The following is a 14,908-nucleotide window of genomic DNA, read 5'->3' on the forward strand; positions in this document are numbered from 1 at the left end:
CTAAAGCCATAAAACTGTTTTGTCAATTTATGTTTTGAAGTAATGAAATTTTGATCTTTCGATTGAACTGAAAAATAATATTTTAATTGCTTAACAATTCAGTTGTTTAGAATTTCAGTGTATTTCCCAGAATTACTATTTTGCGGCTGCTTGATTGCAGCAAATTCAGCTCTAGAGAGATATTACAGCATTCAACAATTTGAGATCAGAAAAAAAAGATTAAGTTTTTCGGAGTAACTTAAACAATACTTGTACATCAGTCCGTTCATTATACGATCATATTCTGAAAACAACCCAGTCAACACACGATCGCATATGATGTTGAATAGCATGCAAAAGTGGAGGCGATATACGCACACTATACACGTGGTTAAATGGAAGCATGCACGCATATGACCTCCACTTTAGCATCTCATTCAACGTCATATAAGACTTAGTGTTAGCTGGGAACTACTAAATATCCATCTGCACAAGTTCATTGAGGATAGATGTTATCATGGGAAATAGAAGATAATGATTTCTGGAAATTTTCCTGGAAAATTTGGGTTAGTTTTGGAAATCTAGTTTTCAGAAACATCTCAGAACAGTGGTTTTACACATCTGTTTCACTGTCATTTTTTTTTAGAATTTTTTGTCAAAGTTGCTCCCTGGCGTACTAACTTTGTTCAATCTGAATCTTAAAATACTCGTAGAATATTGCAATTCTAATAAAAATTTCTCCACATTCCTAGGTGTTGAAATAAACGCTAAGTTCTAGAATTTGTATGAATTATATGAATTAGAATGAATGTTTAAAATATGTGTAATACCTATCTGAATAGGCTGACATTTACGCTGTAATTTTGAATGCAGTATCTTGATGTTTTAGCAAAAATATTAAAATAAATGTTCGTATTTTTTGTTTCTTCATTTGAATAATATGTCGTCATTTTTGAGAACTGCATTGTTTAAAGTACACTTTTTATACGACATCGGTAGTAAGCAATATTCGGCCTGAATATTTTCTACAATAATACTATATCATGCAATGCAAAATAAATTATAAAATAATAATTTGAATGAACAAAATAGTTGTGTGACTTAGTTTTTTTCCTGAATCGCAAAAACAAAACATTTAAAATATAAAAATATGAATAATACACAACATTGAAAACAAAAAGTTGAAAAATCTTCATAATCTTGTTTATGGGGGCCCATTTTATAGGGTTTGCCCCGGGCCCCCCGATGCCCAAATCCGGCACTGAGTGTACCGGTACCACTTTCAAGTGTCTCGCCGGAACTGGCGAAATGCACAAATAAGTGTTTGACAGTACATCAAAAAGCAGCTTTTTTGAATACACGATGATCGATTCGTAAGAACATAGCCTCAGACCATATTTTAGACAACCGGTAGTGTCCCGAAACCAGTTCTGGGTGTCCCACTGGAAGTGGTCAAATGTAAAAGTGATCTATACCCACCCATGCATGAGATAAATCAAATCGTGTTTTTTTGGGTAACCTAATGAACGTTAGCAATGAAATAGTCTCAGACTATATTTGGGAGACCCGGTGTGCTCCGGAACCTGTTCCGGTACCGCATCGAAAGTAACCAAATGTACCATGCAACATATTACATCACGGCTTTTTGAATAACCCGAGGAACGGTTAACTAGAAAATGGGCTCACACCACATTACAGACTACCGGTAGGGTTGCACAACCAGCGTTTGGTGCTTCGCCGGAACTACGAAAGTAAATAAAACCAATGCAAGCGATAAATATGTGTAAGAGAACAAAATCTTACAAGTTAAACTCCCAAACAAACAGACGTCGCGCTATACTCACTACCTATCGCTCTTGTTTTCAACGGTCAATAAGATACAGCCCAATTGTTCAGAAAAAAATTGTGATCTGTGATTGTGTAAAGAGTTATAGCTTAGCTTGTTAGTATCGTCTTGATATTGATCAGCCTCCAGTGTTAGTGAAGGTGCTCAACAAAGTGCTCAAGCAGTCAACTGAGAAGTCTGATATTTTTTAGCCCTGCTTATACGTTGAACATAATGTCGGACTATGTGCAATCAATAAGTTTTAAGTCAATTCAAAGATGTCTGATAAAATGCTTGCTTCTCTATAAAAAATATTCGGGTTCAGAAACACTTTGACTTACGTTGCCGGAAAGATTGTGAGAACATGTTCGACGAGAAAGGCACTATCACCACTAGGTGGATTAGTTTGGGTTTTTTTTTGGGTACAGTGACGTAGCCAGAAATTAACTGTGGGAAGGATTTTCGACGATCAATGACACTCACATTTCGTAAAAATGATGTCATGAACATTCAATTTGAATCATAGTTGAAAAATAGCGGCGCAGCCGAAAATTAGTTCTTCTGAAGGCGTTTGATACTGAAAATTTGTTCCTCAAATTAAAAACTGATATAATTTGCAAAAAATAGAATAAAAATTTAACATTTTTTTGGTAACATCGCGGCCCCCTAGACTGGCTTCACGGCCCCCCAGGGGGCCGCGGACCACCGGTTGGGAACCCGTGGTATAGAGATAAGTGACATTTCAACACACGAACACTAGCGCAAATTTTTCCTCACACAAAAGTGCACGCCGATTGAAAGGCTATTCAGATTGCATATGCAAATATTACCCAATCGAATTGGGTAAAACGGGTAAATAATGATAAAACTAACGTCCGGGGCAAGAGTGCAAATATTTTCCTCGCAGTTTCACAACTACATCTACTAAAAAGGCACGCATACATGTGAACGTGATTACCACTATAGAAGGTAAACAATCTGTATAAAACAGAAAAATTTGTATATCTGGCATCTCTGTTTGGTTTCGACAAGCAGTTTCGCCTTTTTGAAATGTTATCACCGATTGAGTTTAAATAAGGGCGAAAGTAACATGATCTATTTCTCTTCATCGACTCTCTCTTCTACAAATTAAAGTGACAAGATGCAAATTCAATCGATTTTTATCACACTTAGACGCTAGATTGCATCGAAATCTAGCGATTTATGACCAAAAAGTGCAACCATACTTGCATCTTGTCACTTTAATTTGAAGAAGAGAGAGTCGATGAAGAGAATTCGCTCGTGTTACTTTCACCACGAGCGGTCGCGTCGTGTACTGAGTACACGCACCATGAAAAATGCACGCTTGTGATACACAATGTGGACGTAGTGTCGTTGTGGGTAGCCGAAGACGCGACTGCTCGAGGGTTAAAGTCAATGTAGATTACACTAACATTTGAAAAGTGCGTAACAACCATTGCATATTTCTGCTTCTTAAAATCCTCCTTAGCGTATTTCCCATTAGGCCGGAACAAATCTCATTTTCTTCTTTTGTCACTTTGCTCTGTGACTCGTCAAGGGGGGGGATGATAAATAATAAATGTATTTGATGAAAAATTATCCAAACAATTAGGCAAAATCATCAAACTCATCGGATTTGTTAAGAAATTTTTGCGGCGATTCTAATTTCACTTGAAAATTTTTAAGTTTCTTGAATAATTTATTTGAGTCCCCCCTCAAAATGCCGAATTCTGACCAAAATTTTCCGAGGGGGCGGTGACATAAGAGAAAATAGAAATTTGTGTCAGCCTTATTCACGTAAACTCTAACCAGTAATAGGTAGAACAGTCTCCCTTCTATCTAACAGGATAAATTTGCATGAATGAATTGAAACACGCCCAGGAGGAGCGCGATAATCCACGGTTAAACGCGTAATATTGTCTTTCGATTTTTTTCCCCATTTCTACGTTTTGTCTTCTCAGCCTCAGCATTTCAAAAGAGCGTAACAACTTTCCAAAACAACACCTTTTTCAAAGCTGTGGCATGGAACTTCTAAACAAACAGAATGCTCATCTTTCGATGGCTAACATAAGAGGGGTGACATGCAATCTACATCCATAAAAGAAAATGCCGTATCAAAAAGCAGTTACGCCCTTCTGAAATGCTGAAGCTGATGAAGACAAAACGTAAAAATGAAAAAAAATGAAAGACAAAAGGTCGAATAATAGTAAAATTAGTAGGGATAAAAGGTCTTACCTACATATTTTAAAAGAAGAAACAATTTTCACCCTGTAAATTATGCTGGATTATTTGTTGCCTGTTCCGACTTCTTGTCTTTTGGCCTTTCCATATTTTGGTTTTCTATTCTTATAACTTAAAATATTTGGCACACAGTCATATTCTTTTTGTTTAATTAATGGTTGCCCATATTTATTGACTATTGTTTTCAAAACAGATTTGCTGTATAGAGAGTGTACGCTCTTAATATATCGGTGCTAACATTCCAAAAAGGCGAAACTGCTTGCCGAAACCAAACCTTTATCTCCCCGACACAATGTACAACCACTACTGGACGGAGAAAATGCAATTCTTTCCGATAGTGGCTGATGGTGTCCTGGGAAAGATGAGATACGATCTACAGCTATGGGAGAAGATATTGTGTTGAAGGTCAGTTACGTCCTTTTGAAATGTTGGTGCTGTATGCATGTGAATACTATCGCCTTGACTGGGAGTAATATGAACATCTATAGACATATGGAATCACAATACAATATACTTTTAATTGAATTGTTACACCGATGAAGTGTTTGTTTTCTACAGGCCCTAAGAACACCTACCGTATATTGGCGTAATGGCCAATTTTGATAAAAATTGCACTCCACCGATATGTATATGGATGCATACTACCAAATTTCAATATTATTCATGGTAATTTTTGTTATTGATGCCTTAAATTCATGATTCTGTTATGAAATGTGGTGTTATTCTATAGAAAACACGCCCTTTAAAAGGGCGTAACTCAAAATTTCGCCCAACGATGATTTTAAAAATTTGCCCAGAGGTGTGGGATAGATAAATAAAGAGAATGGCGTTTCAGGTTTTGATGGTATATTTTATTTTATAATAGGGGTAGGCGGGGCATAATGAGCAGCTTAAGCATTTTGCCACAAAATCCAGTAAATTAAGCGCAATCAATGTGTAATTTTTACGTAAAATCCTCATTTTAATCTTAACTGACAAAAACTAATCGTTGAAATTTTAAATAAAGCTATAAATGTTGCAAAACTTAATGTTTTAAAAAACGTATAAAATCGTGGATTGCGTTTTGGGGGTGGGGCATAATGAGCACCCTAGGTGGGGCAGGATGATCAATCCCTGTTTTGTACACAATCAATTGCTGATTGACAGTTCTTGTCAATGATAAAGCATGCCGGTAACAACCAATGAGATTTTGAGGGGATTATGGGGTTTAATTTGTAGGGAACAGCGGGGTTGCATGGAATTTACTATTAAGGCATTTTTAAACGGTGAAAATATACAGATACTGAGTTTTCAAGCTAATAAATTAAAAATTAATGACAAAACCCTACTACATGCATCGTAATGGAGAAAACCAAAAGCGAAATTTGTTTGTTTAAGATGTTAATCATTTTCATCATTTTTCCACCAGTTGCTCATTTTGCCCCACTCTATTATCAACTTTTTAAAGTATATTTTTTAACAAAATAATTAAACGAATATTTTGAAAATGTTACAAATACATTTCATTGACCCAGGAAATATCAAGAAACTTGATAGGTACCCACTAAGTTCTTATTTCGATTCCAAAACCTTATTTTAGGTCAGCTGATTCTTATAATATTTCCCCAATACATGACCACTTCACGAATTTTGACTATTTTTTCAAAGCAAACGGCTGTTTTGACAAATGTTTCGTCATCAATTCATTGGATTTGAGATAATTAAGCTACAATCAAGCAATTTGTTTTGAAAATTTGGAAATTTGCAGTGAAAATACAGGCTGCTCATTATGCCCCGCCTACCCCTAACGGTAAATGGAGCACCGTGTACATCTTTCGCTCATGCGTGTGCGTGCTGTTGGCGATACATTTCTCACTGATGGTGTTGCACACGGTAACGAGCGGTGGTCTGCACACATAAGAGAGTGTCGATTCAGCCTTGCGCGGGCTGTTGCGAGAAGGATGTACATTTGGAAAGCCTGTTATCACGATATCACAACACCTCAGCCCGCAACATTCGGTATTATCGAATTTACCTTTCCCCTCCAACGACGCAAAGTTTACTACTTTTCGATCCTGTGTTGCCAGCGGTACTCACGTCAGTCCGTCGAATTCCGACGATCTGGAACTCCTGGATTCAAAAAATCCTATTTTCCTGTTGATCACGAACACCGAGTTGCCCAACTCCAGCGGCTTTGGATCATCGATCCACTTTGATCGCTGGTGTGGTGTATTTTCTCCGGCGGATCTTTGTATCGCTGCCTGCTTCCAACAAAATCTTTCCGGTTGAAGACCAAAAATGGACTTTTTCATATAAGTTGTTATAACTCAAAATATATAATTTATATTGATTTGAAATTTTTACCATACATTATCAATATATTGATGATGAAATGGTAAAATTTTCAGCCAAAAATATTGATAATTGTCAAAGTTGCAGCAGATTGAACATGACGGTTTTTAGGAGAAAAAATCAGCTCGGCTTTTTTTTGCTACTGAGTGTAATTTTAGGCGTTCATACCGCTTGATTAAAGTGAGTTATAAGATAGTCTTGTAAAAAAAAATAAATAACTTTTGAATGCTCCAAGAATACGTTCAAAAGTAAAGGTGACCCATCTTGCCCCGCGGTCGTTTATATGGAACGTATCGCATAAGAAAAATGGCTAAAAACCATTTCATTTTTTATTTACAATGAGAGTGAATTATTTTTCAATCAATACCCTAAACTTTTGTAGATTCATGCTGGTCACCTAAAAAAATTATTAACATAATCAAAACATGAGTAATGCGCTCAAAAATGGCACTGACCCATCTTGCCCCGCCCCACCCTACGTATTTGTTTGAAACAGTCCAAAACTTCATCTTAAGTGTTAGATAAAAAAAATGAACATTCAGCGGGATTTATCACCAATAAATGTGATAATATCACATTTATTGGTGATAAATCCCGCTGAATGTTCATTTTTATTATATATAGTAGCGGTTGCCTTCAAGAGATAATTCTTTCATTGTTTCAGCAATGTCGTTATAAACAATTTTGAGAATAATTGTGGCTCTCAGTTCCTGTTTATTGAATGCCAGCTTAGAATGCTTCCCTGTTACGACCTGGAATTCGGGGTGGCCGGGAAACATAGCTGTCTATTGAAACTTCCAGGTGTAGCGAATAACAAACACATTAAAACGTTACTTTATTTACATAAAATACATGTTAGTGATGTACCGAATAATTCGAATTTTATTATTCGGCGAAACGAATATTCGGCCGATTTTCTTGTTGAAAATCTCGTAAAGTTATTGTAAAGGGCATCTTTGTTTTCAAGACAGTAGAATTTGAAAGGCAACATCTTCAGAAAAGTTTTAACATCACAGAAAAAGTAACTTTTTGCAAATAAAATGCTCCGAAAATCCACTTCACAATTTACTAATTTCTTGATTTAGTGTGTTGTTGCTATGTTTAGTCATTATTCGGCCTATTCGGTATATTTGGCCGAATAATACATTTAATATTCGCCGAATATTATTCGGCTAAACGAATATCCCTGGGCAAAGGCACAACCTTGTGATCAGCTTGATTGCTGTCAGGTCTCGGGGCTTAAATGTATCTTTACTCTACAGAGAAAGATGCACACTCGTGGTGCCAACAAGAACCGATACTTTTCGTGATCAAACGAAGAAGCGTCACGGTCCTTTTTTGTTGTTTTTGTTATATTTGATTTCTATTTGTAGAAAGGAACTTGGTCCACAAATTTTTTGAAATTATTATTAAGCAAGCTTCCAATATTGAAGACACAAGAAGAAGAATCACAAGAAGAACATGAATAAACGGTTCACTGAAAATCAAGAACCATATTGCCAAACTACATAGTTCATTTTGTGTGAAAATACGCAAAGGTAAATAACGTTGACCATTTAATTAACAGCACATTCTTTTACAGCTCAATACGCAAAATCAATCTCCCACCTTTCCTCATCCTAAGGCCACGCAAAACTTAAAAGCCGCATAGCTAAAGAGGTTGCAATGCCTACTCCCAAATTCCACGGTGTATTATGGACGATGTGAGTTCTTGGACTTGCATTGGAGACTTGGCCCCATGACCCCCTTGTGCATCAATAAAATAAAATAAAATAAAATAAAAATATTGTTCGGCTAAACGAATATTCGGCAGAACGGCGAGAGCATGAGAGACTAATCCAGTGATTCTCAACATTCCCCATCGGATAAATGTGACAATCTCCAGCGCTTCCGCTTCTGATTTGAACTCCATTCACAATTGCACCTGCAAGCCGTTTCATGTTGTGCCTACTCAAATGTCCGAGTCGTCGACGCCATGTGCCCAATGTTGCTAAGCATTGTTTTATCGTCCAGAACATTTTGAGAGACTCATAATGAACAACCCGTTTTTGATTACTCCTGTAGCCACGAGTTAGTTGTCGCTATTCCTGATTTCACCACATTCGCTCTTGAATGTTACGATGTGTATCCTTTGTTCACGATTTGAATAACGAACAGCAAGTTTGTTGAAAGATCAAGAATGTACTGGGCATCATGGACCGTTATCGATTATTCATCTCCACGGCATTCTGAATATAATTTCGCCGTTCTAGTAGCTTCGATCCGCATTGAACCTTTGTTCGTTGCTACCACCATCCTGCCAGAGCGCTTCACGCCTTCTAACAATAATTCAAAATAAATTCTTCGTTAGGTGTTTCGTAGCTCAACAATTCAGGTAGGGTGGGGCGGGGCAAGATGGGTCACCTAAGGATGCATCACCATAACTTTGTAAATACAAATCGTATTGGTTTGTATTCGTCCGCTACTCTTCAATACACTAGTTAGCTATGCTAAAAGTCGATAAAAAGATCATTAAACACAAAATATGATGTTAAACAAGCAGTTTTAAAAAGTGATCGATTTTGCGCCGTGAAAAAAGGGCGGGGCAAGATGGGTCACCTTTTAGGTTATTCACATTTTCTCAACGAAAAACGTCAAAATATAAGATTTGTTCCGCATTAATATATGCTCCATATCCATACTGAGTAAACAAGAGCTACTAGTAAACATTTTATTAATTTATTTGGAATATAAAAAAACTTTACGATTCGAGTGGTCCTCAGGCGACTTGAAAATCGATGTTTTCACTAAAAAATTATCATAATTTTATGTTATAATTTCAAGCGTTCATTCCGCTTGATTGAAGTCAGTTTTAAGATAGTCTTGTAATAAAAAATAAATAACTTTTGAATGCTCCAAAAATACGTTCAAAATTGAAGGTGACCCATCTTGCCCCGCGGCCGTTTATATGGAGATTATATGGGATGTATCGCATAAGAAAAATGGCTAAAAACCATTTTATTTTTCATTTCCATTAAGAGTGAATAATTTTTCAATCAATGCCCCAAACTTTTGTATATTCATGCTGGTCATCTAACAAAATTATTAACATAATCAAAACATGAGTAATGCGCCCGAAAATGGCACTGACCCATCTTGCCCCGCGACCCATCTTGCCCCGCCCCACCCTATCATTAAAAGCCACCTTCAGCAGCGTATGGAAATTATAAAATGCATCTAGAACTGTATCTCGGACAACTCCAGCAGAGCATTGACAACGAGGGGAATTTACAACTGCAATAAACAATAGAACTGGAACTTGAACACTGATGGAGATGGCTTTAGGAATTCAAACCGTTCAAAATACTATACAGAATCTTTCCATTTTCCCTTGCATTTTTCGTTTGTATAACTCAGCGATATACAGTAGACGTTCGCTCGGTGCAAACGGTTTAACTGCAATGCTTTTTAACAGCAAGTCCGCTAAGTGCAACAATTTTGCAGTTATCGCATCGCTATAAGCCTCTGCACGAATTTGCCCTGTCCTGCTCACTCCCACAGAAAATTTGATAACAGCGCGCACAGTAAAAGTCAAATTTGACTTTTACTGTGCGAATTGTTTTCAAGTTTTCTGTGGAAGTGAGCAGTACGCCAGATTCGTGCAGAGGCTCATTTGTCAAAAACGAAACGTCAACAGAGTTGCGATGTTTTTCAGATGCACTACAGCTGCATTGCGATGTTTTTGAGTGCATTCTGGCTGCGTCTAGCAGCAATTGACAACTGTTTGACGGCTGTCAGTCGTTGCAGTTAGCGAATTTCATTCGATACTTGAAACGTAAACATGTTGCACTTGTCGAACGTCTACTGTACCGTAATTTACCGCACTTTCTGCACTTAGGACCTTCCGAAGCGTAACTCTCCATTGATCCGCAAGATTTCAGGTCGGTTCTATAAGGGTAAATTCAAATATTACGTAACGCTAAGGGGGAGGGTGAGGGTCTAGCGCTGTGTTACGCTTCATACAAAATTTCGAAATTTTTCATACAAAATTTGTTATGTGGGGGAGGGAGGGGGTCTGAAATTGCCAAATTTTGCGTTACGTAATATTTAAATGAACCCTAAGCATGTACAGTAATCCAACTTCGCGGGTGAGTTGTGTCTCTTCAAACGCGCTGGTAAGCTTTTGCCAAACTTCCAGAGCTGTGGTTGCATCTCGAACATGGTCATGATAGTAGTTCTTCGGCTCCAAGAATAAAATGATTTTCTTTCTAGCCATCTTTTTCTTTGCCGGATCAACAACTTCCAAGGTTCCATCGTCCTTCTTCTTGAGCTCGACCGCTTCCCACAAATCTTCTACTTCAAGGAAAGCAATACGCCAGGTCAACCGGTGCTCTCTGCCAATCAGCCTCTCATCTCAATAATCGTATTTCCACTGTTTGCCATTTGCGGGATTCTGGGCCCAAAACTTCTTGGAAATGAGTGTGACTTAGCCTTTTGGAGCCGAGTTTTTTCGCCGCTGTCGACGCAACCTCGCTGGTGTCGAACTCGTTTGTTATGCTCGGTTTCATCGCCGGGGTCATATATGACCCCTCCGGCTCCAAAGGGTTAGTCTAAACTATATCTGGATTTTTATGATCGTCTGAACTTCAATAGCCTACTATCCAAACTAACATGCAGAAACTGTTTATTTTCAGCGGGGATTCTTTAACTCCTGATCCACGGGATGTAACGCGAAAAATGCGTTTGCTGAAGCATGACCGGAGTGCGCTCCTTCAGTTTGAAGCCGGTATAGATAAGCGGATAAAAATTATCCAGCAGTGTACGGATATTATCCGTACCAATGAATCGTCTGCATCCTACGCGTATGTCACAAGCGAAGACATTACGGACGTTTTTGGGGAACAAACTACAAACATTCTCGTCAGGAAATCCGATGAATCAAATGAATCTACGTCAATCGACAAAAACTCCAAAACACTTCGCATTTCATCAGGCAAACTAGGGCTGCCTTTGGATGTGAGATTACTTCGCGAGCCGAATGGAGCCTGCTTCAGTAGGCCGATGAGGAGGGCCAACATCCGGCGTACTCAGAACAAGCATCCGTACAGACGGCTTGAAGCCTGCAGGCGGGACGAGAAAAGTGCAATGAATGTCTGCTACGAGCCGGACTCAAATTCGGAGCGAATAGCGCCGACGGATGATTCCGATGAACAGGAACGTTTGGAGCTGCAGCTGGACGCAAATATGCTTTTTGGAAATGATCTCACTAGATTAAGCCGGTTTCATACGCAAACCTTACACCAAGGTAACCAAACTGGTGATGTCGATTCACCCTTTATTGCGCTGAATCCCCCCGAAAGCTGCAGCTACACTTTCTGCTTAGCGGCCAACGAAGGTGTACCTGAACTGTTCGATCTATCATGTCCGTCCTCAAGCGGTGCCAAGTAGCCTAGTCAGAGAGTTCCAGCAGCGAAAAGCACCGAGGTAAACCAAAAACACCCGTTTGAAACGTGAAAAAGAAAATCCGTTAGATGTAAATCAATTTTCTGTTTAGGTGTAATTGTTGTAGATGTAATTGTGAAAGTCAAAATTTTCTTCCACCGAAAATGCAAAAACTCCATGTTTAGATTAAGCTAATTTATGTATTAAGCGCCGTCCATGAATTGCGATGCGTAATCAAAGCGCATGAGAATATATTTTAGAAAATAATTGAAAATTTTAATCTCCGCAATACGTAATTGATGGATGTCGCTCTAAATTATTAGACGATTATGTTTTGTATCTATTTCGACTAACGGACAACCATCACACAATATTTTAATTTCCATTTTCTGACAACTCATGGCGCACTCCTATATTTAGCAAGCTAATAAATTGTAAAAAACATTGTTGCAATAACTGTTGATATTTGTAATATTAGCAAAGTGATGACAATCCCGAAGTGAAATCGCAGCTTCTTCGACGATCAATACTTCATTCCCATGACAGCCTTGCGATTGCTCTGCTCGTGCCACATAATTTAATTCATCGCTGTTTGGAAGTTCACACTACGAACGATTTCGTTGTACGTTCGTTGGTTGACGAAAGCTTCGGGTTTCATTCGTAGTGATAAGGACATGATTTATCCATTGTAAATGTATGACTTCCAACACTAAGACAGCTTATGGCTGCATATCAGTCCCGTATTTGCTGGATTTCCTATTCATATGGGACAGTTATGCGATCATAGGCAGAAGAGTAGTGTCACATACCAAACCCCGAACGCTCAGGAATTCTCCCTTTACCTGTCAGCCTACGACTTAAATTCCCACCGCAGTTGGTTACACGGTCTTCCCTAAGGTTGGCCGCAGCACGGCCGATCTCTCGAAGAGATAGGGATAGCAATTGCTGGGATTAAACTAACTAACATCGCCAGCGATATCTTATTAGGGTGAACGGATTTCTCAGCAGAATTATAAAAAGCGACTAGCATCGTTGAACTCTTGCGATTTAATAGCAGGGGTGCATTACACACAAGAATTTACTTTTTGAACTTACCTTTCCCACCTTTTCCTCCCTTTTTGATACGCTTCCTGACGCCGTTGAACTGTTCCGTATCGTCATCGTCGGAGTCTCCGCCACGGCCACGCTTCTTGCCCTTGGCACCTTTCCGGTCGTCGATGTCTTTGAGTTCTAGCCGGGCTGTTCGTTGCGCTTCACCGACCCGTTCCTGGAGGGCCATCACTTCGTCCTCTTCGCATTTGAACTGCGGCAGCTTCTTGCCGAGCAAGTGTTCGATTCTCTGATACAACTCCACGTCGTACTGGGTCACAAAGGTAACGGCTTTACCGGCACGGCCCGCTCGAGCCGTTCTTCCCACGCGATGGATGTAATCCTTGCTGTGCGTTGGAATATCAAAATTGAGCACTACGTCTACGTGGGGAATGTCCAAACCACGAGATGCAACGTCGGTCGATATCAGAATCTGCCGGTTTTTACCTTTGAATTTGTTAAGCGCGGCCAGGCGCTTGTTCTGCGACATTTGACCATGCAAAGGAACTGCAGCCAATCCAAGGGCTCGTAACATAAGTGCCGTTCGAACGGTGTTGTTACAGGTACTGCAGAAAATCATAAAACTGTTTCCAGCCAGCTCGTTCAGAATATGCACCAAATACACGTCCTTGTACTTGGCCGGTATGAAAATGTAGTACTGCAACAGCTTCTCGACCGTTTGATACTTGCTGGAAACTTCCACTTTGACGGGATCCTTAAGAGAAGCTCGTTCCAGCTTCTTGACCTTTTTCGTCATAGTAGCACTGAACAGAAACGTCCGTCTCTCTCGTGGAATGACCTTCAGAATTTTCTCCAATTCTACCTCAAAGTCCAAATTGAGGATACGATCCGCTTCGTCCATAACCAGGTACTTAACCGCCTTCAGATTAAATCCTTTTGTGTTCTCCAGATGGTCCACCAAACGTCCAGGAGTGGCAATAATTATGTGCGGCTTCCTGGCCAAGTGTAAAGCCTGCGACACCATATCCATTCCGCCGACAATGACACAACACTTGATTCCAATCGATGCCCCCAGGGCTTCAAATTGTTCCGATATCTGGTAGGCCAGTTCACGCGTCGGAGTCAGAATGACGGCAAAGTAGCGCTGGGGATTTTCCAACAATGCTTGCAATATCGGCAAAGCAAAAGCACCGGTTTTGCCAGACCCGGTCTCCGCCAAACCGATGACATCCTTTCCCTGCAGTGCCAAGGGAATTGCTTCTTTTTGGATCTTCGATGGGGCTTTCCATTTCAAGGCTCTGCACGCCTCGCATAGCGTGTCTATCAAACCCTAAAATTATCATATTTCTGTTCTGTTAAACGATCATCGATATAAACCAGAAATATACCTACCATATCCTCCCAAGTAACTTGCTTTTCTTCCGATTCGGCGGTTCCGTTTTTGTTATCGTCGTCACTATCGTCATCATTGCTGTCGGAGCCACCGTTCTGCGGGGACGATTCGTTTGAATCGGAGTCGGCGTTTATCTGATTTTCCTCCTCCATATCTGTTAGATTTTCATTATCACTGTCCGAGCTCGACATTGTGCTTACGATTCGGGGTATTTTTTAACCACGAAATGCACTTATTTTCGAGGATTTTACGAGAAAATGCGGTACCTAAACTTCCACTGTTGAAAGAAAACGTGTTTCGGAAAAGCAAAAGAGAGGAACACTGACGTTTCACGAGGTAAACAGCGGACGGAGCCGACAAAGTCGACATACACGCTCGTTCAAATTTATAGTGGTTTCTGCTTTTAGTAGTGTTGCGTGTACGTACACGCTGCATTACACGAACACCACTTGAGTTACTGGTTGAAAATAGTAAACAAAGATCAGCTGTTCCCAGCAAAATCAAATGGGCATATTTTCAACCAGTAGATTTGCATTAGTGTTCGTGACACCGCGCTGCGAAACCACTATTAAAAAGTGTGTTGAATGCGAGTTGAATGAGCCATTTTACGAAGTGACAACAATGTTGATGATGTATTGGTTTTCACGGGTTATTGGACGCTACCTTCT

General features: G+C 39.5%; 2 protein-coding genes across 2 annotated transcripts in view; one reads left to right on the forward strand and one right to left on the reverse strand.

Moving 5' to 3' along the window:
- Positions 1-12,253, forward strand: part of LOC115254017 (transcription factor E2F5) — a 28,421-nt gene extending 16,168 nt beyond the window's left edge. The window contains exon 3 of the mRNA XM_029858929.2: positions 11,050-12,253. Within this exon, the coding sequence (XP_029714789.2) occupies positions 11,050-11,803 (754 nt within the window). The 3' untranslated portion in view covers positions 11,804-12,253. The remainder of the gene's footprint in view (positions 1-11,049) is intronic.
- Positions 12,254-12,821: 568 nt separating this feature from the next.
- LOC109622810 (ATP-dependent RNA helicase DDX47) lies at positions 12,822-14,565 on the reverse strand. The gene is made up of 2 exons (XM_020077252.3): positions 14,240-14,565; positions 12,822-14,177 (listed from the first exon to the last, which is right to left on the reverse strand). The coding sequence occupies exons 1-2, from the start codon at positions 14,429-14,431 to the stop codon at positions 12,876-12,878; spliced, it is 1,494 nt and encodes a 497-aa protein (XP_019932811.3). The 5' UTR covers positions 14,432-14,565; the 3' UTR covers positions 12,822-12,875.
- Positions 14,566-14,908: the final 343 nt, after the last annotated feature.

This window comes from Aedes albopictus, chromosome 2 (assembly GCF_035046485.1).
Source record: "Aedes albopictus strain Foshan chromosome 2, AalbF5, whole genome shotgun sequence".
Taxonomy (NCBI): domain Eukaryota; kingdom Metazoa; phylum Arthropoda; class Insecta; order Diptera; family Culicidae; genus Aedes; species Aedes albopictus.

What these genes read in the sequence shown, in the direction of transcription:
- LOC109622810 (XM_020077252.3), bottom strand. Translation starts at nt 14,431, where the DNA reads ATGTCGAGCTCGGACAGTGATAATGAAAATCTAACAGATATGGAGGAG. An exon ending in AAGTTACTTGGGAGGATATG is followed by an intron (nt 14,178 to 14,239) that starts GTAGGTATATTT and finishes TGATAATTTTAG; the next exon opens with GGTTTGATAGACACGCTATG.